The 27,035-nt window shown below is 36.3% G+C and overlaps 1 protein-coding gene across 2 annotated transcripts in view; it reads right to left on the bottom strand.

The window, feature by feature from the left end:
* Nucleotides 1-27,035, bottom strand: part of DMD (dystrophin) — a 2,147,259-nt gene that overhangs the window by 1,350,173 nt on the left and 770,051 nt on the right. For both annotated transcript variants that reach the window (XM_081564318.1, XM_081564319.1), the window contains exons 22-27: nt 26,829-26,974; nt 23,306-23,518; nt 17,933-18,046; nt 16,828-16,983; nt 10,506-10,676; nt 982-1,164 (exon numbers count right to left, since the gene is read on the bottom strand). In XM_081564318.1, the coding sequence (XP_081420444.1) occupies nt 982-1,164; nt 10,506-10,676; nt 16,828-16,983; nt 17,933-18,046; nt 23,306-23,518; nt 26,829-26,974 (983 nt within the window). The remainder of the gene's footprint in view (nt 1-981; nt 1,165-10,505; nt 10,677-16,827; nt 16,984-17,932; nt 18,047-23,305; nt 23,519-26,828; nt 26,975-27,035) is intronic.

The following is a 27,035-nucleotide window of genomic DNA, read 5'->3' as shown; positions in this document are numbered from 1 at the left end:
TCACTGGCATTGGCAGGCGGATTTTTTTACCACTGAGCCACCTGGGAAGCCCATGACTTGTATCTGTCTCTCAATATAAAAAAGCTCTATAAACAATCATGTTTTTCAACAATAATGGTATACCTGGATTCTTTATCAATAATATGCACAAAGATGATTCAGTTTGTGCAGGACAAGTTGGCTTAATTTAAAGCCCAACTAGTTGCTGTATCTGGTAGCATCAGCATTTGATAGTAGGTTAAGTTTTGTGCTCCTTGGCACTATACCCACTATTAGTAAACAATACTTTCACAGGGAGAATCATAGCTTGTTTTTGATACAGTTACATGGTAATCAATTGAGACACCAGTTTTTATTGGGTTGCCTAAAAAGTTCATTTGGGTACTGCCATTATAGCTTATAGAAAAACCCAAATGAACTTCTTGGCCAACCCAATATAAATCTTGAGAAAAGTTATTCATGGGATTTTGTGACCTAATAATTGTCATAATAAAAAGATCTAGACAGGGAGCAGCTCACATTTATTGAGTGCTAGGCTAAATACTTTGTTTTGGTTTTTTTTTTCCTTTAAATTGGAGGATAATTGCTTTACAATATTCTGTTGGTTTCTGCCATACAGCAATGCAAATCAGTCACAATTATATAAACATACATATATATATATATACATATATATATATATACACACACACACATGTGTATATCCTTTTCCTCTTCAGCCTCCATCTGTACTTTAAACAGAATAACAGTTTATTTAATTTTCTCAACATCCTTTGATTTGTAAGTCCTTTTTACAGATAGGAAATAGGTTTATAAACGTTAAGCTAATGGCCCCCAGTAGCTAACTTGTAAGTTAGCCTGATGGAGGAATTTGAGCCTAAGTAGTCCTTAAACCAGAGTTCATGTTCTTAATCATTATGCTTCACATACAACCATAAGTTAACATGTAGTAATTGATAAAGATCAAGAAAAGTGACTGACTTCTAACGTCTTGCATTTTCCATTCAGCCTGGTGCAGAGCCACTGGTAGTTGGTGGTCAGAGTGTCCAGTTCCTTTCTTAAGGCTTCTTGTGCTGCAGGTGGAGCTTGAGCTATGACACTGTTTACGGACTCAGTGAGGAGCTGCACTTTTGCTTCTTTTTGCTGGGCCTCTTCTTTAGCTCTCTGAAAAATAAAAAATGCTCTCTTAATAGCAAGGCAATATTTTGACTTCTAAGATGCATTTCTATATATCATAATATTTCTTCCTTATAACATCTCTGTTAGAATGAGATTAATAAAAATAAATCCAATACTGACTCCAATCACTTCCATAAATTTCAGTTCAGTTACAATTGGAAACTCGCAGGAAAAATATACTCAGAATATAAAAGATCTTTAATCAGAATAGTTTGAAAACTAGTCTGTATACAGATGTGTATTTGTGGAGAATGCATACACATACACACACACACACATATATCCACACACACAAAATAAGCAAGAAATAAATATTTCAATGCTAACTAGGTTCAAAAAATCTCATAGACCAGAACTGAAACCACTTATAAATTACTCAGATGGATGAATAATGAAATCAGTACAAATAGCATTGTTTAAATCAAAAGATAATTAACAGAAATAAGTCTTCTTAATGCTATATTTGGGAACATATTATAATAGAAAAGTGTTAAGTAAATGAAAGCAAATAAGAGAAAGATCAGATACTTCCCTATCCTGGTTAGTCAGTCACTGCTGCATCTTTACAATTATATGTTCAGCATCACTCTAGTCTTCTCTCCTTCCAGGAAAAATGTATTAAGAAACCCAATCATAGAGTTACTCCTACTTGGTGACAACATGAAATCCAAAGCAAAGCCCTTAAACTCTCTCTTAAATCAACCTTCCCTTAAATCACTGAACATAAATCTAAATCCTACAACAGGTTTGAATACCCTCTTACTCATATAGCCCATGGTAGCCTATGGTGTGTACTCTCCCTCACTGCCAAAGTAATCAACTCAACTTGTACAACTACAGAGTGTTGCTGTTTGTCTATGTGTTGCTATGAAGGTTAATCTTGAGCTGAGCTTTCAAGCGTAAGTCATTTATGTGTGATGTGAAGGAAATAGTGGTAGGGAGGTGGGGAATGGAAAAAGAATGGAGATTGGAAGGGTATACTTATTAAACCTAGTAACTGCTGTTGGTGACAAGTTTAATCCTGCTGCTGCTGCTGCTAAGTTGCTTCAGTCGCGTCCGACTCTGTAAGACCCCATAGACGTTAGCCGCACCAAGCTCCGCCATCCCTGGGATTCTCCAGGCAAGAACACTGGAGTAGGTTGCCATTTCCTTCTCCAGTGCATGAAAGTGAAAAGTTAAAGTTGCTCAGTCGTGTCCGACTCTCCGCGACCACAGGGACTGCAGCCTACCAGGCTCCTCCGTCCATGGGATTTTCCAGGCAAGAGCTAGGAAGGTCTATGAAACACGTGTGTGTGTGTGTGTGTGTGTGTGTGTGTGTGTGTGTGTGTGTGTGTGTGTGTGTGTGTGTTCAGTCTTCAGTCATGTCCAACTCTTGTGACCCCATGGACTGTAGGTGCTGGGCTCCTCTATCCATGGGATTTCCCTGGCAAGAATACTGGAGTGGGTTTCCATTTCCTTCTCCAGGGGATCTTCCCAACCTAGAGCTCAAACCCACATCTTCCTGCATTGGTAGGCATATTCTTTACCACTGAGCCCCCTGGGAACTGCAGGAAACACATGGCTCAGGTTTATCCCACTCAAGGGTGAGGACACTGAGAAATTCACACACAATCTCCCATCATTGGTTGAACACTGTTGAGGAAACGTTAATTTCCTGGTATGTGAAGCCAGACTCAGGTGGAAAAAGTGGGATTCGGTGGCCTCAGAAGCCCTCAGGTAAAGAAATTCTCGCAGGTAAATGGACAAAGTCAGCTATAAAATGCCTTTGTACTTTTCAACACGATTCTGTTATGTCTTTGGATTTAGACCCATAATGCCTTAAAATGTATAAAATATGATGGCAAATGCAAGCTCTTTTGACTATTAAATGATTTCCTTCACTGATTTTAATCAATTGGAATTTTATTTCAAAATTCTAAAATAAATCTGTTTTTTGACATTGAGCATGGGATTTGTTAGACACAAATCATATTTTGGCGATTGTAATTTTAGCATTAAGAAGACTTTGAGAAATATTAATCACTTAGTATGTGCTGCTGTGTGCCATGACATGTTATATGTGTGAACTCAATGGATCTTTAACAAAATTATGTGAAATGCGTTTTGTTTTCTTTATGTTATACATCCAAGAATTGAGGTTCAGGGAGTTTAAAGTAAATCATCCTGGGAGTTGCATGTCTTCTTTCACAAAGCTTGTCTTAAGCCCATCTCCAATTCTCCATTAGGAGGAGAAGCATGATCCAGAGCATTCAATGAATGAAATTACGTTTTATACAAGTTATGAACAGCCCATGCAACTATCAAAAATACATAATGAGAAATATTTACCCTTGCTATTTAGAGGTTCATAAATTCTTTTTTTCTTTAATCAGCTTTATAATTTCAAAAGGTTCAGAGAAGAAAGATATGAGAAAACGAGATCATAAGCAATTTCTCCACTGTACTTAGGCTTGAAAGCTCACCTCAAGGTTAGTCTTCATAGTAACGCACAGCAACACTCCCACAGTTGAACAAGCTGAGTTTATTACTTTTGGTAATGAGGGAGAATACACACCATGGGCAACCACGGGTTATATGATTAAGAGGGTATTCAAATGTGTTGTAGGATTTGGATTTGAGTTTGATGATTTCTATATTCTAAAGACAGAAAACTAAATGGTATAGTTTAGGCATAATCTTCCTCACAAGTGGTAGCTTTTGTTCCATATATTATTTTTTTTAAGATTTCTTTACTTATTTTTGGCTGTGGTGGGTCTTCATTGCTGCACGTGGGCTTTCTCTAGTTGCAGCATGCGGGCTTTTCATTGTGATGGCTTCTCTTGTTGTGGAGCACAGGTTCTAGGCACACGGGCTTCAGTAGAAACAAGTGTGTGTGCTCAGTAGTTGCAGCTCCTGGGTTCTAGAGTGCTGACTCAGTAGTGTGTTATACAGGCTTAGGTGCCCCATGGTATATGGCATTTTCACGGACAAAGGATCAAACCTGTGTCCCTTGCATTGTAAGGCAGATTCTTAACCACTGGACCACCAGGGAAGTCCCCTGTTCCACATATTTCTATGAAGCTATCCATCATAAGCTCGGACATCTTTCGTTGCCAGTATCTTGAACCAGTGGTTCTCTAAGTATGGATCCTTGGAACCACCAAATTTACTCCTGGGCATGACCTGGAAACTTTTTACAAATTAAAATTCTGAGGGTCCAGCCTAGATTCACTAAATCAGAAATCCTAGGGTTGGCCATAGAACTCAGTTTTAATAGCCTTCCAAGTGATTCTGATGCTCACTCCATTTCGAGAATTATTGCTTTAGCCTGTCCCCCATAGAATGAGAACAGCAAATACATATATATCAAGCAAAGGTATTTTAAAGAGACCAGAATACCAGACCACCTTACCTGCCTCCTGAGAAGTCTATATGCTGGTCAAGAAGCAACAGTTAGAACCAGACATGGAACAATTAACTGGTTCCAGACTGGGAAAGAAGTACGTTAAGGCTGTATACTGTCACTCTGCTTATTTAACTTATATGCAGAGTACATCATGCGAAATGCCAGGCTGGATGAAGCACAAGCTGGAATCAAGATTGCTGGGAGAAATATCAATAACCTCAGATATGCAGATGACACCACCCTTATGGCAGAAAGAGAAGAGGAACTAAAGAGCCTCTTGATGAAGGTGAAAGTGGAGAGTGAAAAAGCTGGCTTAAAAGTCAACATTCAAAAAGCTAAGATCATGGCATCCGGTCCCATCACTTCATGGCAAATAGATGGGGAAACAATGGAAACAATGACATTTTATTTTCTTGGGTCCAAAATCACTGCAGATGGTGACTGCAGCCATGAAATTAAAAGACACTTGGTCCTTGGAAGAAAAGCTATGACCAAACCTAAACAGCATATTAAAAAGCAGAGACATTACTTTGCTAACAAAGGTCTGTCTAGTCAAAGCTATGGTTTTTCCAGTAGTCATGTATGGATGTGAGAGTTGGACCATAAAGAAGGCTGAGTGCTGAAGAATTGATGCTTTTGAACTGTGGTGGAGAAGACTCTTGAGAGTCCCTTGGTCTGCAAGGAGATCCAAGCAGTCAGTCAATCCTAAAGGAAATCAGTGCTGAATATTCACTGGAAGGACTGATGCTGAAGCTGAAGCTCCAATACTTAGGCTACTTGATGTGAAGAACTGACTCATTGTAAAAGACTGATGCCAGGAAAGATTGAAGGCAGGAGGAGAAGGGGACAAAAGAGGTTGAGATGGTTGGACGGTATCACTGACTCGATGGACAGGAGTTTGAGCAAGCTCTGGGAGTTGGTGATGGACAGGGAAGCCTGGCGTGCTGCAGTCGATGGGGTCACAAAGAGTTGGACACAAATGAGCAACTGAACAGAAGTCCAGGTAAACCCTAGGACTGGAGTTAACACAGTATAAAAAAAAATTAAAAAGAAAATAGTGAAAAACTGAAATTCTAGAAAAATTTTAAAAGGGATTGATATAAAATTTCAACATAGACTTACTGTGGGCCTCCTAAAAACATTTGGAAGAAGATATTTCTAATCAAACGCTTCCCTTGGCTCTTTGATGCAAATATAAAAAAAAAATTGTTTACAGAGAAAAAAGTCAAAAACAGGATTATCAAGTAAAATACAGGAGAGGAAAGTAAAGAAACAGAAGAAAGTCTCTACTTTTTATCTGAGTATATTGAGGCGAGATGCCAAAGTAGGTGTATCACTCTCTTCCATCAATAAAGATAAATATGCTCTCAACACGAGCACAGGTGAAGGCCTGGACAAGGTTCTATCACTCCCTTTTGTGTAGGGAAACAGACCCAAAGCGATTACCTTGACTGGCAGACAGAAGACCAGAAAACGCCAGCTCCCTTTGCTGCTACTGGCCCAGGCTGTCTGAGCTGCTCCTCTTTTCACTATTACCCCCATATGCACCAATGGTGTAGCCAGATGAGTTTTTTAAACATGCAAACCAATGTGGTCTGAGGGGCTGGGCCACTCACGTCAGGGATTTTTTTATAAATTAGTTTTAAATTTGAGACAGTCTATTCTCCTATACTGGAAAAGAAAAAGGGATCTGACTGAACAGTTAGCCAGATAAACAAAGGGTTCAAGGAATGAGGGAAGCGGGCCAGAGACAAACACCGGAACTGAGAAAAACAGAACAGCTGAACGCATGCTGACTGCTGATTATCTACTTTGGGACCTGAAGCAGTAGCTACACAGCATAGGAAGCGATGGTCAGAACAGCCATGAAGGGCTGAGATGTGAGGGTAGAGGCAACAGGGAGGCACATGCTTTACACAACAGTATGGAATGGAATGGAATGGCATTTGATAGAGTGGCTTAGAATGGAATAGGTATAGAGGGAAATACAATCAGATAAAGCCTATGACTAGGAGTAAACTATTTGACCTATCTAGGAATATCTGTTTTATGACCAACAAAGAGAAGTGTAAACAAGTTTCCTTTCAAAGTACACTCCAGCTCTCATAGTCTGTAATGATGTAACTTCCCTCATGGTGACCTCCCCACAGTCAAACCTAAAATAATTATAGACCTCCTGACAGCTCTGCCATTTCACTTAGAATGAAAACCCCTCCATGTCCCACAAATCTGCTGTGTCAGCAGATACATACTATGCCTCTTCAAATCATCTCTGGTCATTTGTCCTGTTTTACTCTCTTCAGGTAGGTGGGCTTCATTCTCTTCCCAGATAGCCTTAAGGTATTTGCAGGAACTCTTCCCTCTGACTGGAATGTGCCCCGATAATACTTCTGTAAGGTTGCCTTTTTCTTATGATTCGTATCTCATTTAAAATATAATTTTAAATTATACAAATACCCTACAAATCAACCCTTTGTAAAACAGTATCTCACCAACCTCAACTCCCAATTAGACTCTATGATTTATTTCACAACCCTGGCTTATTTTTAGGCAAATGCTCGTGATCTCAAATGAGGTTATTTCATCATTCTTTGCCTGCCCCGTCACCAACGAGAATGCAAATTCTAAGAAGTCAGGTGGCTTTTATGTATTGCTCACTACTATATTCTATGTCTAGAAGGGTGTATACAATATTTCTTGACAAATGAATGATGAATTTATGATAATTTATGATTATCATAAATTCATGAATTTATCATGAATATATTTCATGATAAATGATGTATGATATTATTAGATGAGAACGATTTTCTAACTTTTAATACTCGAGACACCGTTCAGTTCGGTTCAGTTCAGATCAGGCGCTCAGCTGTGTCCGACTCTTTGCAACCCCATGAATTGCAGCACGCCAGGCCTCCCTGTCCATCACCAACTCCCAGAGTCTACCCAAACCCATATCCATCAAGTCGGCGATGCCATCCAGCCATCTCATCCTCTGTCATCCCCTTCTCCTCCTGCCCCCAATCTTCCCAGCATTAGGGTCTTTTCCAAAGAGTCAACTCTTCACATGTGGTGGCCAAAGTATTGGAGTTTCAGCTTCAACATCACACCTTCCAATGAACACCCAGGACTGATCTCCTTTAGGATGGACTGGTTGGATCTCCTTGCAGTCCAAGGGACTCTGAAGAATCTTCTCCAACAACACAGTTCAAAAGCATCAATTCTTCAGAGCTCAGCTTTCTTCACTCTCCAACTCTCACATCCATACATGACCACTGGAAAAACCATAGCCTTGACTAGCCGGACTTTTGTTGGCAAAGTAATGTCTCTGCTTTTAAATATGCTATCTAGGTTGGCCATAACTTTCCTTCCAAGGAGTAAGCGTCTTTTGATTTCATGGCTGCAATCACCATCTGCAGTGATTTTGGAGCCCAAAAAATAAAGTCTGACACTGTTTCCACTGTTTGCCCATCTATTTCCCATGAAGTGATGGGACCAGATGCCATGATCTTGGTTTTCTGAACATTGAGCTTTAAGCCAACTTTTTCACTCTCCTCTTTCACTTTCATCAAGAGGCTCTTTAGTTCTTCTTCACTTTCTGCCATAAGACTGGTGTCATCTGCATATCTGAGGTTATTGATATTTCTCCCAGCAATCTTGATTCCAGCTGATTTTTCTTCCAGCCCAGCGTTTCTCATGATGTACTCTGCATATAAGTTAAATAAGCAGGGTGACAAAATACAGCCTTCACGTACTCCTTTCCCGACTTGCAACCAGTTTGTTGTTCCATATCCAGTTCTAACTGTTGCTTCCTGACCTGCATACAGGTTTCTCAAGAGACAGGTCAGATGGTCTGGTATTCTCATCTCTTTAATAATTTTCCACAGTTTATTGTGATCCACACAGTCAAAGGCTTTGGCATAGTCAATAAAGCAGAAATAGATGTTTTTCTGGAACTCTCTTGCTTTTTCGATCATCCAGCGGATGTTGGCAATTTGATCTCTGGTTCCTCTGCCTTTTCTAAAACCAGCTTGAACATCTGGAATTTCACGGTTCACGTATTGCTGAAGCCTGGCTTGGAGAATTTTGAGCATTACTTTATTAGGGTGTGAGATGAGTGCAATAGTGCGGTAGTTTGAGCATTCTTTGGTATTGCCTTTCTTTGGGATTGGGATGAAAACTGACCTTTTCCAGTCCTGTGGCCACCGCTGAGATTTCCAAATTTGCTGGCATATTGAGTGCAGTACTTTCACAGCATCATCTTTCAGGATTTGAAATAGCTCCACTGGAATTCCATCACCTCCACTAGCTTTGCTCGTAATGATGCTTCCTAAGGCCGACTTGACTTCACATTCCAAGATGTCTGGCTCTAGGTGAGTGATCACACCACTGTGATTATCTGGGTCATGAAGATCTTTTTTGTACAGTTCTTCTGTGTATTCTTGCCACCTCTTCTTAATATCTACTGCTTCTGTTAGGTCCATACCATTTCTGTCCTTTATCGAGCCCATCTTTGCATGAAATGTTCCCTTGGTATCTCTAATTTTCTTGAAGAGATCTCTAGTCTTTCCCATTCTGTTGTTTTCCTCTATTTCTTTGCATTGATCACTGTGGAAGGCTTTCTTATCTCTCCTAGACACTGTTACTGTTTCCCAAATATAGTCATTCTTCTATATTTTAATTTTACATTCTACATGTAACTAAACCCATAATATACCTTTGATATTTAAACATCTGAGTTTAAATATCTGTAAACATCTGTAAAAATACAGTTAAACATCTGTACACACTTCATGTGAGTACATTCTGCTCTTAATTATAATATTCATTGAATAATCATATAAACTATATAATAAAGTACATATAATTAATTTCTTACCTTGCAGCAATGATAATAAAAATCATAATAATAATTAACTAGTTTGGGGCATCTATTTTGTTTATTACATTAGGACTTTCATGTTTCATCTTTCACATGATTCTGAAAAGCAGGTATTTTGATATCCAGATCACAAACAAGGGAATGAAAGTTCACTGGGTTTATGTGACTTACCCAAGGTTACACAGTTGGCAAGGGGTCAAAGTAGGTTTTAAACCCAAGTGTTTGGCTCTAAAATGATTTTGCTCTATCATGAGGCTTCAAACCAAACAAATATCTATTAATAGTTCACCTAGGCTAATGTTAAATAATGTGCTATTGCTAGTACGTTAAGATAATATTTATCATTATAGCTGCAAATCACTGAGTGCTCACTCTGAGGTAGGCAATTCACTTACATGCAAGTTTTATTTTTCAGTTCATACTTTCAAGTTATGAAAGGAGATGATTTACACATGAAAAAATAAGAGGATTACACTGACTACTGAGTTGCACAGGGCCATACTACAATGCCATTGTGTAGATTCAATTACCTGGCTTCACCTGCAAGTCCTAGCTATATACCAGTTTCCTTGGTCCGAAATCAATGTTATTTATTTTATCTTACTGTTTCAAGAGAAGTTCATGTAAATACAGTCCTTTTATCCATATTAAAGACCATCAGCTGAAATATTTAATACTGCCAAATTGTTAAAAAAAAAAAAAAAAACCCTTTAAAGAATCAAATTAACAAAGCCTATTGACGACAATTTCAACTGTCATTTTACCAACACTTTTACACTTTTCCAGTTTGAATTTGCATCAGCTAGGAACATCCGATATGAGTAGATGAGTCTAATCTCTTAACAGAACATAATTTCAAGGGGAAAATGTTCTGAACTGTGACTATCAATATTTACGTTTTGATCACAGTGCATAAAATTAATAAATAAAAAGTTTAAGCATTCTATACAATGTATATCAAAGTTGAAGCTAAATTAATCAAAAAGCAACCTTTACTATTAAACCAAGAAAAGAGCAGACTGTGCAGAATCGCAATTTGTTTTATCTGGTTTCTTTTACCTTCATCTCTTCAACTGCTCTCTGTAATTCATCTGGGGTTTTATATTCAAAATCTCTCTCTAGGTATTCTTCTTCGGCTTGTGTCATCCATTCATGCATCTCTGACAAATCTTTCTGAAGGCTTACAGTTTTATCCAAACCTCCCTTTAAGGCCTCCTTTCTGGCATAGACCTTCCATAAAACAAACCAATAAGTAAAGCATGAGTATTGAAAGTCAGAAAACATTTTCATTAAACTATTATTGATGAGTCTGTAAATAATAAAAAGCTTGGAAAAGATGAAGCTAGAAGTAAATAGCTTACTTGAATGAGGAAAATAACTCATAGCAATTGGATACACTTAATTTCACATAAGTGTTAAAATAAGATGTAAGTATTTACTTGGCATAATGAACAGATTCCCCTAAGACCACAATTTAGCTGTTGTATATGGTAATTCATTTCTGCAAATGGAGAGTAAAGAAAAACATTTTTTCATCATATGTTTCAGTTGGAAAACTGAATTTATTGGCATACATAGAAGTAGAAATTCTTTGCACTCTTTGATGCTGTTTTACAATTTCAAATATCCTAAGAACTTAATAATCATATACTTATAGAAAACTCATAAAAAAGGAAAATGAATAAAAGATTCAGTCACGTAATTCACAGAAATAAAATTAAGATGAGGCCATATATATGTGAAAAGATGCTCAGTATCATTTATAGTTAAATAATAGCAAATGAAGTTAAATTAGTATATTTTCAAATATGAGATTAGAAAAAAGACTAATTAGAATGTCAAGTTTGAGCAGGGATGTGGGAAAACAAAGGTTTCATACCTGTTGAGGGAAATATCCACCACAGTAAAACATTTTAGACGGTAAACTGGCAAAATGCATTAAATGCCTTAATGTTCATCAATTTGAGCCTACTCTTCCACATATAAAACTATGCGTACATAGTGGCATGTACACTATTCAATTCAGCTTGGAAGATAGAAACATATTGAAAACAAACCCAAAGGTGCTTTCATGGAAGATTAGTAAAATAAATTGTGGGATACACATGTACACACACAGAATGGGATACCATGAAGCACTGATACATCCGTACTGAAGTGAAAACTGTCTAGTATATAATTTTACATTAAAAAAAGGTGCAAAAAAGCATGCGTGATAGGAGACTCTTGCTTTATAAAGTCTCATATGTTTCTGAAATACTAACTTTATAACAGAATGTATTACTTTTTTTTTTTTTTGTATTACTTTTTAACTAGAAAGATAGCAAAACTTAAAATACCCAAGAGATCATGCATGTTAATAGCTTATACAAAGTATTCTGCTGTAACACATTGAGGGAACATTTCAATTTAGTATCAGAATAACGATATATAGTGCTTCTCTTTTACCTTAAAAAATAACTCTACTCAAATGATGTTATACTTCTCTCTGGGATTAAGTAGAGGTGCGTCTTTTAAATAATACAGCTGTAATTTAAGGTCTTAGTATAAAAGGCATAGTTTTAATAAGACAACATTTTCGTGGTACTTTACCAGATATAAAATATATGCAGTACCATGTTCATGATCATTTTCCTTACAGTTTACAACTACTTCAGCCTAATGTAGTTAAATTAAAGCTACTTAAAGTACTTTACTCTCCTAGGAAAATGTCGAACTTGATCTATTGAAATGTAAGTATATGTTTCATTGTAACACAGCTAGAACCACATATCTAACAATTATACTAGTTAAAATACAAAGATGATTTTGCATAGTCAATGAACCTATAATAAGCCCAAGTAAACAAGCTGTTAAATTTCTACTTGGATATTCTGCTATAATCTTTGGAGGTGGTTGGCACGGTGGCAATAATATTAGAATGACTAACAGAACTTAGCCAAAGACTTGTAGCAAAAAATAAAACTATATATATAATGCATGCTATAAAACAAAACCAGAAGAAAGGGATCAGGAGTGATTTTAAAAGGAAAGAAAAGCAGGAAGTCATTTTGAAGTGACAGAACTAGTGCACTGGAAAGAACACCAGCTTTGGAGTCAGGATACCTGGATTCAATCACTAACAAGCTAAGTGAACCTGGAAACATCACTCCATTTATCTCCACTTCTTACTAACCTAAAAGTTGGACTAGATGATTTCCAAAGTCTTTTCCAAATTTAACATTCCGCTCTACAACTGATCAGAAAGAGATGTTTTTTTGTGTGTGTGGTTTCATATTTTAGAAGGATTTCTGTGAAAAGGTTGAGGTTAAAATCATACTTTCTCCTTCACCTTTATTACCTGAGTGACGCCAACTGTCTAGCCTGAAATTGCCCAATCCACCCCTGCAGTTTCAGCAGATTACACTGCATCAACTGCTTTATAAAACAGAAAGTTCTTCATGTTTCCTGTTCCAGAATTTGTAAATCTAACATTCAGCACAGCACTCCCCGCCAACCTTTGTTAAGATATAATTGACATAAAATGCTGTTTAAGGTACATACACCTACTGTGAAAGAATTAAAACAGGATTAGTCAATGCCTTGTCATCACACATAATTACCATTTTTCTTTTTATTATAAAAACATTAAAGATTTACTCTCTCAGCAAGGTTCATATGTAAATAAATTATAAAATACTTTATATTATATAGAATTGTCAGCTATAGTCATCATACTGTAAATGTGCTTTGCGTGTGCTTAGTCACTCAGGTGTGTCTGACTCTTTGCAGGCCCATGGACTGTAGCCTGCCAGGCTCTGCTGTCCGTGGAATTTGAGATCCCAAGGACTCCCTCATCATAAATGAGAAGTCTGTACCACTTAACCAGGATCTCTTCATCTCTATCACTCTCTAAGCCCTAGTAATATCCATTCTACTCTCTTGAATTTGGCTTTTTTAGATTCCATGTTTAATTGCGATAAGACTGTATTTGTTTTTTTCTATCTGATTTATTTCACCTAATATAATACCCTCAAGTTTCATCCAGGTTGTTGCAAATCACAGGCTTCCCTTCTTTCTCAGAATAATACTCCTTTGTGTATATGTATGTATGTATGTGTGTATGCATATATGTATACACACACACACACACACACAGTGAATCTTCTTTATGTGTTTCCCCCTGACCAGCACTTAGGTTGTCTTATCTTGGCTATTGTGAGTAATGCTGCAATGAATTTGGGCATACAGACATCTCTTTGAGAAATTCTGATTTTGTTTCCTTTGGAAATACACTCAGAAGTGGGAGTGCTAGATCCTCAGGCAGCTCTGTTTTAATTCTCAGGAATCTCCATACAGGCTCCACAGTGGCTGTATTGTGTGTATGCTGGTGGCTGCAGGGCAGGATGCTTAAGGGTGAAATTATAAAGGCGTTACTGCTAGAGACATTGTCTAGGTTATGAAGCTGGGAGTGAGTGGCCGAGGCAGGGTAGAAGATGAAAATCATTGGAGTGGGTATTAAGTAACCGAGGGCTCAGGAATGGGAAGACCCATCTAAGAAGATACTGAAATCACCTAGAATTAGGACAGGAGTAACAGTGAGTTAGGCATTAAAATATATAAGGAATGAAGCAGAGTGACCCAGGGGTCTGTGGATGACTGAACCCAAAAGATGTACTGAATCAAAGATAATGATCTGCAAGCTGCCAGAATGGCACCCACCCTGCCGCTCAGCCCAGTGTTTCTTGGTAACTCGAAGTTTATAGTCACCAATAATTAAAATATATATCTACACATTATTTAGAAACTACACACGTTTTATAATTTTATGTATGCAGCTTTATGTCTATTTCATCTCTCCTTGTTTATTTTATTGAACAAGTATGTACACAGTGGTTACTCTGTGTTAGATATAGATCTACACCCCTTATACACACAAACTCATTTAACTATAGAAGAATGTTAAAATTCTTATGAAGTAAGTAGTAATATCATCACACTGTAAAGACTGGGAAACTGAAGTGCAGAGATAAAGCGACTCTTCCAGGCTCACAGAGGTAGCTTATGGTGGGGGCAAGATCTAAACCCATGCAACCTGGTTCCAGAGCCTCTGCCCTTACACATTGTTTGCCTCTCTATCCACAAGAAAGTCTTCCCCAAGAGTTCTTATTTCATCTAATTTACCAAAAAATTCAGAGGGAGGGTGGGTCTGACAAATTCTTTCATTGTCAGATAGGAGTTACATAGATGTTATCTTTCTTTCTGTGTATATAGTTTATATGCTCAGTTTAAATACTCCACTTGGATTTCAGATGCATTTTGACTGTCTACTTCTCCAAAATAAACATGACCAAAGTAGAAGCACTGATCATTCTACCAAGCTGGTCAATTGTGTTTCTCCCTTAGCACAGTTTTTCCTTCTTTCATAGAAGGTGTGGTGTCCAACACTGTTGCTCAAAACAGAAAACTGAATATGCTTTGATCCCTCCCTCCCTGCCCCCCTGAACTTTCCACAAGCCCTATCTTTCATTAAGTACTGCCATTTCTAACGGGGTCTAATAAAACAGAAAATCAAGAAAGGAATGTGTTGTTAGCAGTGAGAGTAATGATTGTGGAAGTGAGTGTGGAAGCCTTGATCAAAAATGCAACAAGGAAGAACCTGCCTAATTGGTTAGAAGAAACAAGAAAAATAAATGATCACATTGAGTGGGATAAGTTTGCTGGAGGTGGCCAGGAAGTACAGAGTTTCTACAAAATTTGACTGACACAAGCACTTTGGTTGAGTTTGCCTAGAATAACACACCCCCTTCCTCACGCTACATACTGTAGAATGGGAAAATGTACATAAAAACAATAAACAGTAATGAAACAGAGCAACAAGAATTCAAATCACCTCTGTCTCTGTGGAAGAACTTGGAAAATTATTGGAAGAGGTTTGGACAGTCAACAAAACAGTGTCACAAGAGGATTATACATTTCAAATTTCTTTGTGTCTCTCAATCTCCACTAATATTCCTCCTGTTATCTGCCAGTACTATTTCCTACCTGGACAACTGTAATTCCTACATGCTTCCACTCATGCCCCTTCAGTCTTTTCATATAAGAAGAATACATAGCAAACATTTACATATCACTCCTATACCTAAACATCTAATAGCCCCCATTGTACTTGGTATGAATAGTCAATCCTCACTGTGCTTTATAAGAAAATTAATGACTCTTCTTTCCCAGCTGTTTTCTCACAATTTTTTTTTTTTTTAGCTATTGTTTCCTCCCTTGCTCTAAATAAATTGGCGTTGCTCTTTCTATTCATCCATTAAAAACATTCAACAAACAAATCCTTTTCATACTGGCCTTCCAGGAAAATATCAATGATATAATCTATTCTCTAAGTAATATTATTTTTTTTCGTTAACATCCCTTCTAGAACCGACTTACTCCAGGAGAAGAATGCAATCTAGCTGACCCCAGGCTATCTCATCGGTGAGTTAATAGAACATTTGAGCATTTGTCAGTGATGGTATTAGCTGGGTGACTTGCCTTGACTTCTCCTCCGCTCAATTTCTTTCTTTTTCAAATTTAGTTTTTGCCTTTTGGCATGATTTCTTTTCAACTTTGAAAGGTTACTTAGAAATAACGAAAGACTGACTGACTCTAATACACATAAAATGAAACCTCTCATTAACTTCAAAAAAGTTATTGGTGTATTAAAAAGTAATCATTGCTTTAGGTCAAAATTTCACTTTTGAACCAGAAGTATTTGATGTATGCTACTTGTATGTAATATTTACTCTTCTGCAATGTAATCGTGCAATTGGAAATAAATATCTATAAAACATTCTTCCATATAAAAATGAGGAACTCAGATATGAATGTACATTTATCTTTTATTATTTTTCTACTAAGCTGTTCTCAACTATTTCCCAATCTTAATCCATTTATTGAAAGAGATGTATTGAAGAAGCCAAACTCGTCAATCTTACAATCAAAAGTGAAACATATTTATCATATTTGTACATATGCATGCATTACTCATTCATTTTATTTCTGTACCAAGTATAGAATCGTAAACTATCTTTGTTGACCCAATTACATGTATTAAGTTATGCAATCTGTTGGAGAAAAGATTCAAGAAAAATAGTGCCTAATAAAAGGGCTTTATTGTTCAGAATGACAGCTGTATTCAATAAGATCATTGTAGGACTTCCAATAAGATGAATATACACTATTTAAATATATATTATGAAAATAATTTATATGCTAGACAAAGGCTAGTTTTACTTAACCATGCTTTAAAGCATCAACACAGAGACTGAAGTTTTTAAAAGGGCTACGGTGAAGGGAGACATTAAGAAACCATAATTAAAATGAAGCAAGCCAACATAAAACAGATGGGACATACCTGTCGACATATGTAATCCCACTGAGTGTTAAGTTCTCTCAGCTCTGTGTCCAGTCTAGAAGCAAACTCTGTCTCCGCTTCAGTTTTTATTTTCTGTCCACCTTCATTGACACTGTTTAGACTGGGCTGGATTGTCTGAATATCACTGACTAAAAGCTAAGGAAACAACTCAATTTAAGTTAGCTGAAAAAATTACCACAACAATTAGAAATGCAACATAGCTACACAGAAACACATAATTAGGAATCATGACACTACACATGAATTTTGCCCTTTAAAATCTGAAATATATGCTGCAAAAAATGTTCATTTTTGATTGCATGAATGAAATGGGGAATTATATATCTATAGTCTACTTAGATTAGCTACAAAAGTAAATAAACTTAATACTTCATGTTCGAAAACAGTACAACAATGATGAGCTTTATAAATTACTATTTTTGAAGGAGGTTTTATTTTCCAACATAGTATGCCACAGCAGTTTATAGCAAGATGCTGTGAAGGTTATTGGTAAAATGGATTTGCTTTTAAAGCTTTTATTCACAAAGAAAGTTCTTGAAAGAGCTAGACTGTTCTCCTCCTGCTGCATGACAATGGTATAATAAATATTATTTCAAAATACATGTCTTATATTATACTACAGTGTGTGACATGCATGGAAATAGCAACATAGTTTTACTGACAATCTGTAATAAGATATAACAAGTAGCTCAAAAAATCATTTACATTTAGCTTAAACTGCATGCTATATCAAAATAATATTGTAAAGTGAGTGTTGAATAAAAGACAATATTTTGTCTATTTCTCTCTTATTTAGCCCAGTTTCTCAACCTTTGTACTACTGTCCTTTTGGACAGGGTAATTCTTTGTTGTGCAGTGCTGTTCTGTGCATTGTAGGATATTAAGGTGTGTCCCCGGCCGCTATCCACTAGAAGCCAACGGCACCTACCCCACCTCAAGTTGCGACAAATGAAAATGTCTCCAGACATTGCTAAATGTCCCCTAGAGGGCCAAAATTGCCCCTGGTTCAGAACCATTGATATCATTAAATAATAGTTTCCATATCAAAGTCTTCATATAAAGAAGTGTCATATAAAAACCTTACCCTGCACTGCTTCAGCTGTTTTTTAAGAATTTCTGAATCTCCAAGGGCAGGCCATTCCTCTTTCAAGAAAACATCAACTTCAGCCATCCACTTCTTCAAGGTTTTTATGTGATTCTGGAATCAGAGACCCATTTTAACATATTATTGGGGTGCTGATTTCCCTTGACACAATTCATCATGGTGATATGTTTGAACACAAGCCCGCGAACAGTTCCCATGGTTGAAGAATATCTCTAAGTAGTTCTTCAGGAAAAGAATATTTTCACTAAGACTGCATTTTTATGATCTGCTGTATGAGCACTGGCGTATGAAATCTGCTATTGTTAAAAATAAAAAATTACTACCAAATGTGGTTTTATGATGTTACTCTTGAGAACATTAAATCATATCCCCCTCTAGAGAAATTTTAAGTTACAAAACAACTCATGATAATACTAACAATGTGCCCTTACAGTACATAAAACAAACTATGAGCAATAAACTCAATGTAATGGTGTCTTTATAGCCTCCCTAAACCTGAACTTCCACAAACTGTTTTCTACAGTTGACAGTTTAAATAGCCCCTCCAGTGGAGAAGTTTCAGACCAAGACGTTGTCATATTTAAAGAAAGAAAACTTGTGCTTTTAATTTCTGATTTGCTCAACCAAGTTGAAGTAATGACCAAATGGAAAATCTCATCTTTATTCATTTGTAAATAGCCAAGTATATCCCATTATTTTTTTTTTTTCACATAATGCTATTTTTTCTTGCTCCTTTTAGGGCTACATTTGAAGCATGTGGTTTGTCAAACTTCTTTATTTGCCTACAATTCAATTATGCTATCCAGATGTGCTATTTTGTCCTTTCTTAATTAGATTTCTATTGAAAATGTGTGCTTCTCACAAATTTCCCTCTTCAATACGGCAAATAATAATGACTTTAAAAGCATCTGACTAAATCAAAAGACTTCAACATTATTATCTGGCTGACATTTCTTCGATCTAACTTTGCTCTTTGGTCCACATTGCCACTGTCCTAGTTCAGATCTTACCACTGACTCCTTGACTACTACACTAGCCCTTTCTGGTATCTACTTCAGTCTCACCCCACTCTAACCCATTCTGCCCAGTGGCACCAATATTCTTCTCACCTCCTTCCTCTTCTCAAAGTGATGTTTTTAAAAAAAAAACACAGATATGATTTTATCTCCCTCCTCTTTTGAAGTACCAATAATAGTTCCACATTATCATTATGTTTAATCCCATCATGGTTAGATTATAATTCATATTTCAAAGCATGGCATTCAACTCATTCATGATCTACTCTCAGACTACTTCTCCCATCACCTCTTTTATTAATCTCCAGACATATCTTTTATCTCTCCAATATTGAACGACTTTCAGTTAATTGAACATGCTGCTCCATTTTGTCTTTTATTAGGTGCCTAAATTCTACATGTTCAAGGTATAGTCAGATAACTCATATCCCAACAACACTTCATAACTCCTTTTCCCAGTCTGTGTTGCTTTTCTTCTCTTTCCACTGTCACGTTCACTGCACTGTTTTATTTACTTACCGTACTAGGTTAAATAATGACCCTTCGAGATTTCATGCCCTCATCCCCGGAAGCTGTGAATTTGGTGCCTTACATGTCAAAAAGGAATTTGCAGATGTGATTAAGTTAAGGATATCAAGATAGGAGATGATCCTGCGTTATCCAGATGGGCACAATATAATCAAAGGATCCTTATTAAGACAGAGGCAGGAGTGTAAGAGAGAAATTGGGAGGTGCTACACTCCTGGCCTTAAAGATGAAGATGGAACCATGAGCCAAGATTGTAGTTTCCCAAAACTAAAAGTGACAAGGCAATACATTTCCTCCTAAAGCCTCCAGAAAGGACACAGCCCTGTCCATACCTTGATTTTAGCCCACTGAGCCTGATATTGAACTTTTGATACCCAGAAACACAATATATGTGTGCTGTTTCAAGCCAATTTACAGCAACTTATTACAGCAGCAATAGGAAATGTATGCACTCACCTTTGTCCTTCGCCAGACATGGGCTCCTTGATGGCAAGGACCCACATAACTGTACCCTCTGTTGCCACTAGCACAGGCAAAAATGTGTTTTTATATGTTTGTGTTTGTGTATGCATGTATGCATATGTTCATACCACGAGAGACATTACTGTAGATGTTGTGCTTTAAAAAAAAATTTAAAAACTGCTAAGTCTTTTGGTTTGTGAAAGGTAAGAAAAACAACTAAGTAGCTGGACTGGGTTTAAATTCAGAAGCATGCTATTCTGATGCTTTTCCACCATGCCATGATGCTTTCAAGCTTCTTTACAGCATTAACATTTTTTGCAATAATTTGCCACATAAGAGAGATATCACCTGTATCACCAAATGTTTTAAACTTTAGACTACAGTGCAGTTGTTGGTTTACTAATGCTTGGGTAATTAGGTGGCACTATTCAAACAAAGTAAGTCAGTAGAAGTTGGTTTGTGGAAGGTGATGAGATCAAATTTATATATAAAATTACAAGTGAAATATGCTGATAAAATTATGTGACTGTATTGCATGGCAGATAACTTTTCATTTGGTGGTGGTGGTTTACTCGCTAAGTCATGTCCGAATTTTGTGACACCATGGACAGTAGCCCGCCAGGCTCCTCTGTCCATGGGATTTTCCAAGTAAAAATACTGGAGTGGGTTGCCATTTCCTTCTCCAGGATATCTTGCTGACCCACGTCTCCTGGGCAGAGGAGGATTCTTTAGCACTGCATCAACAGGGAAGCTCCCTCACCACTTATATATATATAAACAAACAGATTCAAGGGGTTAGATCTGATAGACAGAGTCTGAAGAACTATGGACAGAGGTCTGTAACATTATACAGGAGGTAGTGATCAAAACCATCCCAAAGAAAAACAAATGCAGAAAGACAAAATGCTTATCTGAAGAAGCCTTACAAATAGCTGAGAAAATAAGAGAAGTGAAAGGCAAAGGAGAAAGTTATACCCATCTGAATGCAGACCTCCAAAGAATAGCAAGGAGAGAAAAGAATGCCTTTCTAAGTAAACAGTGCAACAAAATAAAGGAAAATAATAGAATGGGAAAGACTAGAGATTTCTTCAAGAAATTACAGATACCAAGGGAACATTTCATGCAGAGATGGGCACAATAAAGGACAGAAATGGTATGGACCTAACAGAAGCAGAGGATATTAAGAAGAGGGGGCAAGAATACACAGAAGAACTATACAAAAGAGATCTTAATGACCCAGATAACCACGATGATGTGATCACTCACCTAGAGCCAGACATCCTGGAATGTGAAATCAAGTGGGCTTTAGGAAGCACCACTATGAACAAAACTAGTGGGGATGATGGAATTCCAGCTGAGCTATTGCAAATACTAAAAGACAATGCTTTCAAAGTGCTGTACTCAATATGCCAGCAAACTTGGAAAACTCAGCTCTGGCCACAGGACTGGAAAAGGTCAGTTTTCATTCCAATCCCAAAGAAAGCCAACGCCAAACAATGTTCAAACTACCACACAATTGCACTCATCTAACAAGCTAGCAAAGTAATGCTTAAAATTCTACAAGCTAGGCTTCAACACTACATGAACCAAGAACATCCAGACGTTCAAGCTGGATTTAGAAAAGGTAGAGGAACCAGAGATCAAATTGCCAACATCCGTTGGATCATAGAAAAAGCAAGAAAGTTCCAGAAAAAAACATCTACTTCTGCTTTATTGACTATGTCAAAGCCTTTGCCTGTGTGGATCACAACAAACTGTGGAAAATTCTTCAAGACATGGGAACCAGAACACATTACCCGTCTCCTGAGAAATCTGTATGCAGGTCAAGAAGCAACAGTTACAACTGGACATGTAAAAAGGACTGGTTCCAAATTGGGAAAGGAGTACATCCAGGCTGTATATTGTCATCCTGCTTATTTAACTTATATGCAGAATACATGTGAAATGCCAGGCTGGATGAAGCACAAGCTGGAATCAAGATTGCCGGGAGAAATATCAATAACCTCAGATATGTTGACGACACCACCCTTATGGCAGAAACCAAAGAGGAACTAAAGAAACTCTTGATGAAGGTGAAAGAGGAGAGAGTGGAAAAGCTGGCTTAAAACTCAATACTCAAAAAACTAAGATCATGCCAGCAGGTTCCATCACTTCATGGCAATAGATGGGGAAACAGTGGAAACAGTGACCAACTTTATTTTCTTGGGCGCCAAAATCACTGCAGATGGTGACTGCAGCCATGAAATTACAAGACACTTACCCCTTGGAAGGAAAGCTATGAGAAAACTAGACAGTGTATTAAAAAGCAGAGACATTACTTTGCCAACAAAGGTCTGTCTAGTCAAAGCTATGGTTTTTCCAGTAGTCATGTATGGGTGTGCGAGTTGGATCATAAAGAAGGCTGAGCGCCGAAGAATTGGTGCTTTTGAACTGTGGTGTTGGAGAAGACTCTTAAGAGTCCCTTGGACTGCAAAGAGATCAAACCAGTAAATCCTAAAGGAAATCAGTCCTGAATACTCATTGGAAGCACTGATGCTGAAGCTCCAATACTTTGGCCACCTGATGCGAAGAATTGACTCATTGGAAAAGACCCTGACACTGGGAAAGATTGAGGGCAGGAGAAGGGGACAACAGAGGATGAGATGATTGGATGGCATCACCGACTCAAAGGACATGAATTTGAGCAACCTCTGGGAGACACTGAAGCACAGGGAAGCCTGGTGTGCTGCAGTCCATGGGGTCACAAACAGTTGGACACAACTGAACAACAACAAACACACACACACACACACACATATCCACTCAGCAGATTCTTTACCACTGAGCAAACAAGGAAGTCCCCCGGCTCTAGATAACGTGTCGCAATTAAAGCCGACATATGTGAGTTAGCCTGTGTGTGTGTGTGTGTGTGTGTGTGTGTGTGTATTTTATAACCAAAAAAACAATGCAGCCATTTTTCAGGGAAAAAAAAATTCCTACACTGCAAGCAGTCTCCTGCATTGCAAATGGATTCTTTGAGACACCAGGGAGGCCTTATTCATAAGCTAAATAATTATTTACAGGATAACAAGACTAAAAAGAAGATGGGTTTTGAAAATTACTGAGCTGAAAAGTTTTTTTAATTCCTTTTGGTATTGGTGGAAAAAAGCTAATTCTACAGAGAATCAAAGAAACACAACTCTAAATGCTTTCTTAAAATCAATAGGCAAACTATTGTCCTTCGAGACAAATTTGTATCTTTTGGCCTTATCACTGATTTTAAGGGACTATGCCTTTTAATTGTATAACCCATCACTAGGAGAGAAACAAATAAAAAATCAATATAAAAATTAAAATCTTGAATTACCTGAAGTTTTCGGAGTTTAGCCATTTGCTCCTCTAGCTTTTGGCAACGTTCAACCAGCTGGGCAGAGAGTTTCTTCCATCGACCCTCAATGTCTTCAAATTCTGACTGATATCTCTGGCTTATATGAGAGGGTGCTTTCCTTGACATCTCTTTCACAGTGGTGCTGAGATAGTTTAGGCCATTTTGGTGCTCTTGCAGAGAGCTTTGTAAAGCCTCAAAATGAAAAAGAAAGTGCCTTTATACTAATTGTTGAATATTAATGAGTTTGATTGTTCAATTTCATTGATGAGTTTCAGATAAATCAAATGTACTTAAAATGAAAGCTATGTGCCTCAAACATTTAAAATAATAAATGATTTAACATCAGATGTGAAATAATTAGCAACTTAAAAATCTACTTTCAATCATAAGAGTAATTTACACATTATTTAGTAATACTATATTTAAAAATCTATGCCTATTCTTATCAACAAAGTGGAATATATACAAAATGTATCTTACTGAAACAAAGAGCTTTAGCTAATCTAATTTTATTACATTTTATTTATATATTAATAACTTCATTTATGATTCAATTAATGGAGTTTAACTTAATTATAAGTAAACTTAATTATAAGCCTTTAGTAAGATAATTTCTAATCTTCATAGATAAAACTATAACTAAATAAGATTGATATATGTGATAAGACAACTCTGAATAAGTTAACTCATATAGATAGTTTACTCATGCCAGTTAATGGAAGTTTCTTATTCTTCAAAAGACATTGTTCTGTTTGGTAGTATCAGAGTGAAATTTTCAGATAATTTTGGGGAGAATTTACAAACTTCATTTCACATTTGTACTGTATAATCTATTCTACCCTTATAATAGGATGCATATCTTTAGTATTTATACTAATAAATAATACTATTCAGTATTTATTTAAATGTTACTTTCTGGTTATAAACTAATAAAGGTTTAAGATTTTAAAATGGACAAAAATATCCATTACATACAACTGTTTTTAGATAAATTTCCAGGTTTTTTTTACTGAATAGCTGATCATATTTTATACTCACATACACATAATTATGTAAAACACATAATCTTATGGTTGCATAATGTTTATTTTGTGATATGTAAGTTATTTTAAATTTATTTTTATTTTATTTATTAACCTGTTACCCTTGATTATTTACACAATACATAGTATGCATATACATTTTGAGCTAAGTAATTTATTGTGAGTCTTTTCCCATGTCATCAAGTAATGTTCAAAAACATAGCTTTTAATTGCTTCTGTAGTTCTTTTAACCATTTTTCATTATTACTTGTATAAATTAATTTGAACTTTTCCTCTCTCTTAAATTATGTTTATGATCTATTTATCTTTATCTCTATGTATTTAGATCTGGAAAGTTTTCCTCAGCAAAATTTTCACTCAATGTACATTCCCATCAGTAAGTGAGAATGTAGTTCAATGCTGCCACAACTGCACTTACTATGTGCTAAATCACTTCAGTCGTGTCTGACTCTTTGTGACCCCAAGGACTGTAGCCCGCCAGGCTCCTCTGTCCATGGGATTCTCCAGGCAAGAATACTGGAGTGGGTTGCCATTCCTTTCTCCAGGGGATCTTCCCAACCCAGGGATCGAACCCATATCTCTCATGTCATCTGCATTGGTAGGCGGATTTTTTACCACTGGTGCCACCTGGGAAGCCCCTGCACTTACTATAGCTTTCAGTTTTCTTTCTTATTTCTTTTTGTTCTTCCAACCTAGTATGTAAAAGATAGTATCTCATTTTGCCAATTTGTTCTACATCCTTACAATTTGTTTTAATTATAATTGATTTAAAAAATAAGTTTCAGGTGTTTAAAACATTAACTTGTGTTAGTAGATGATGCTTCATTTAAAGTTATAGAATATGGGCTCTGTTCCTTGTGCTGCACAAGATATCCTTGTATCTTATTTTATACATGATAGTGTGTACCTATTAATCCCATAGTCCCATCTTGCCACTCTCTCCTCTGGCAACCACTGGTATATTCACTATATGTGACTCTGTTTTCTTATATTCATTTATGTATTAATTTATTTTTGCAATTTCATATGTAAAAATGATATCCCATTTTGTAAAGTTGCACATCCTTTTCAATTTGAGTTACAATTTTTCATAGGAATAATAGTCATCATTTCTTTTTTTGGTGACTACCTGATTAATGACTTACTCAGACAGATGTTTTCCTTCTTTTGTTTTTCTCTAAGATTGGCTCTGGTACTTTTACAATGTTGAGATCGCTTCCACTGATTTTTGTGCTTCTCCATCATATATTTGTAAAGAGTTGTATTAAAATTTTCTACAAAATTTATGTCTGTTAAGATGTTTTTGAATTTTTAATCTACATAGTAGTTTGTTTTGGTGTAACATTTGACACAAGGTTCTGACTTCATTGTTTTCAGTAAGTTAATAATTCATTTTCTCAATAATAGTTATAAACAATTTTCCCTTCATCACTGCTTTATGAATGAAAATATCCTCTTCCATTCATCTGTGTACCATTTCTTACATACTGAACCCACTCCCCTAATTGCTATACCTGTGTACTGCTATGTTTTTTTACATTTATAGTTCTATTAATTCACATAACTCTCAAAGTAAATTTTAAAATTATTCTAGGTGTTGCAAATAACAACATAAAAAGGAAAAAAGATTAAACAGTTATAGTTTGTTTTGTATTATAGTAGAGGAAATAGTTTAATTAGGATGATGTATACTGGGACATGTTTAAAGATTTCTTTGAAGAAATACTTCCAAAATTATTTTTTTTTAGTAAATAATATTCAATTCCACAAACAAAACTCCTGATACATCAAAGTTAAAGTTTTAACTTGTTTTCTTAATTTGGAAAACGTGGACGTATTACCTCAGCTCTTAAAATATAATACACAAATGTGTTTTAATACCTTACAAAATAAAATGTGATTAGATATACACCACAGGTTTTTCAGAATTAGTAGGAAAGCATCCTAAAATTGCATACAAATTACATCTTTCATTTCCAATATTAGTATTTTATTTCCTAATATAAAACTGTTAAAATACAGTTAATAGAACTCCAAAAACTAATTACAATATTACATCAAATGAGTTTAAATTAAAACTAATTTTAAAACTAAATTAATTTTACCATTTTCTGGTTGGAAATATGAGCTATAAGTCAGCAAGCAAAGGGGAGGAAATAATACCAGAGCTTTTATAATAATCAAAATCTATGTTTCTGAAAATACACACTAAGCAAGACAGAATATATTTCATGAGTAGGTCATATCACTGTCTTCAAAGACGGAATCTTTATCTTAAGGAGAGAGGCACAAATACATTAAATATTATGCTTTTACAGCCTTCATTTTTTCAGCTGGCCAACTGTCATACTTACCACGATTATTTTAATTCTAGTATTGTATTAAGGTTATAACAATGTGACTGCTTGACAGATGAGCAAGACTTGAGAGATGTATCAAGATTTTAAAAAATCACAGACCTGTAACTCCCCAAGTCTCTGCTCCATGATCTCGTATTCAGTGACAGTAACCTGAGGTATAGAGAGTTTGGTTTCTGACTGTTGGATCCACGTGAGCATGGTACTCATGGTCTCTTGATACCGCACGGTGGGTAAAGTGTCCAAAACTTTATCGAAAGGAAAAAAACAGAAACATTTAACCATTTAAAATTTTGTCATTTGTCTGCC

Source organism: Giraffa tippelskirchi, chromosome X (assembly GCF_054371585.1).
Source record: "Giraffa tippelskirchi isolate mGirTip1 chromosome X, T2T-mGirTip1v1.2.pri, whole genome shotgun sequence".
Lineage (NCBI taxonomy): Eukaryota > Metazoa > Chordata > Mammalia > Artiodactyla > Giraffidae > Giraffa > Giraffa tippelskirchi.
This window is presented reverse-complemented; position numbering and strand designations above follow the sequence as displayed.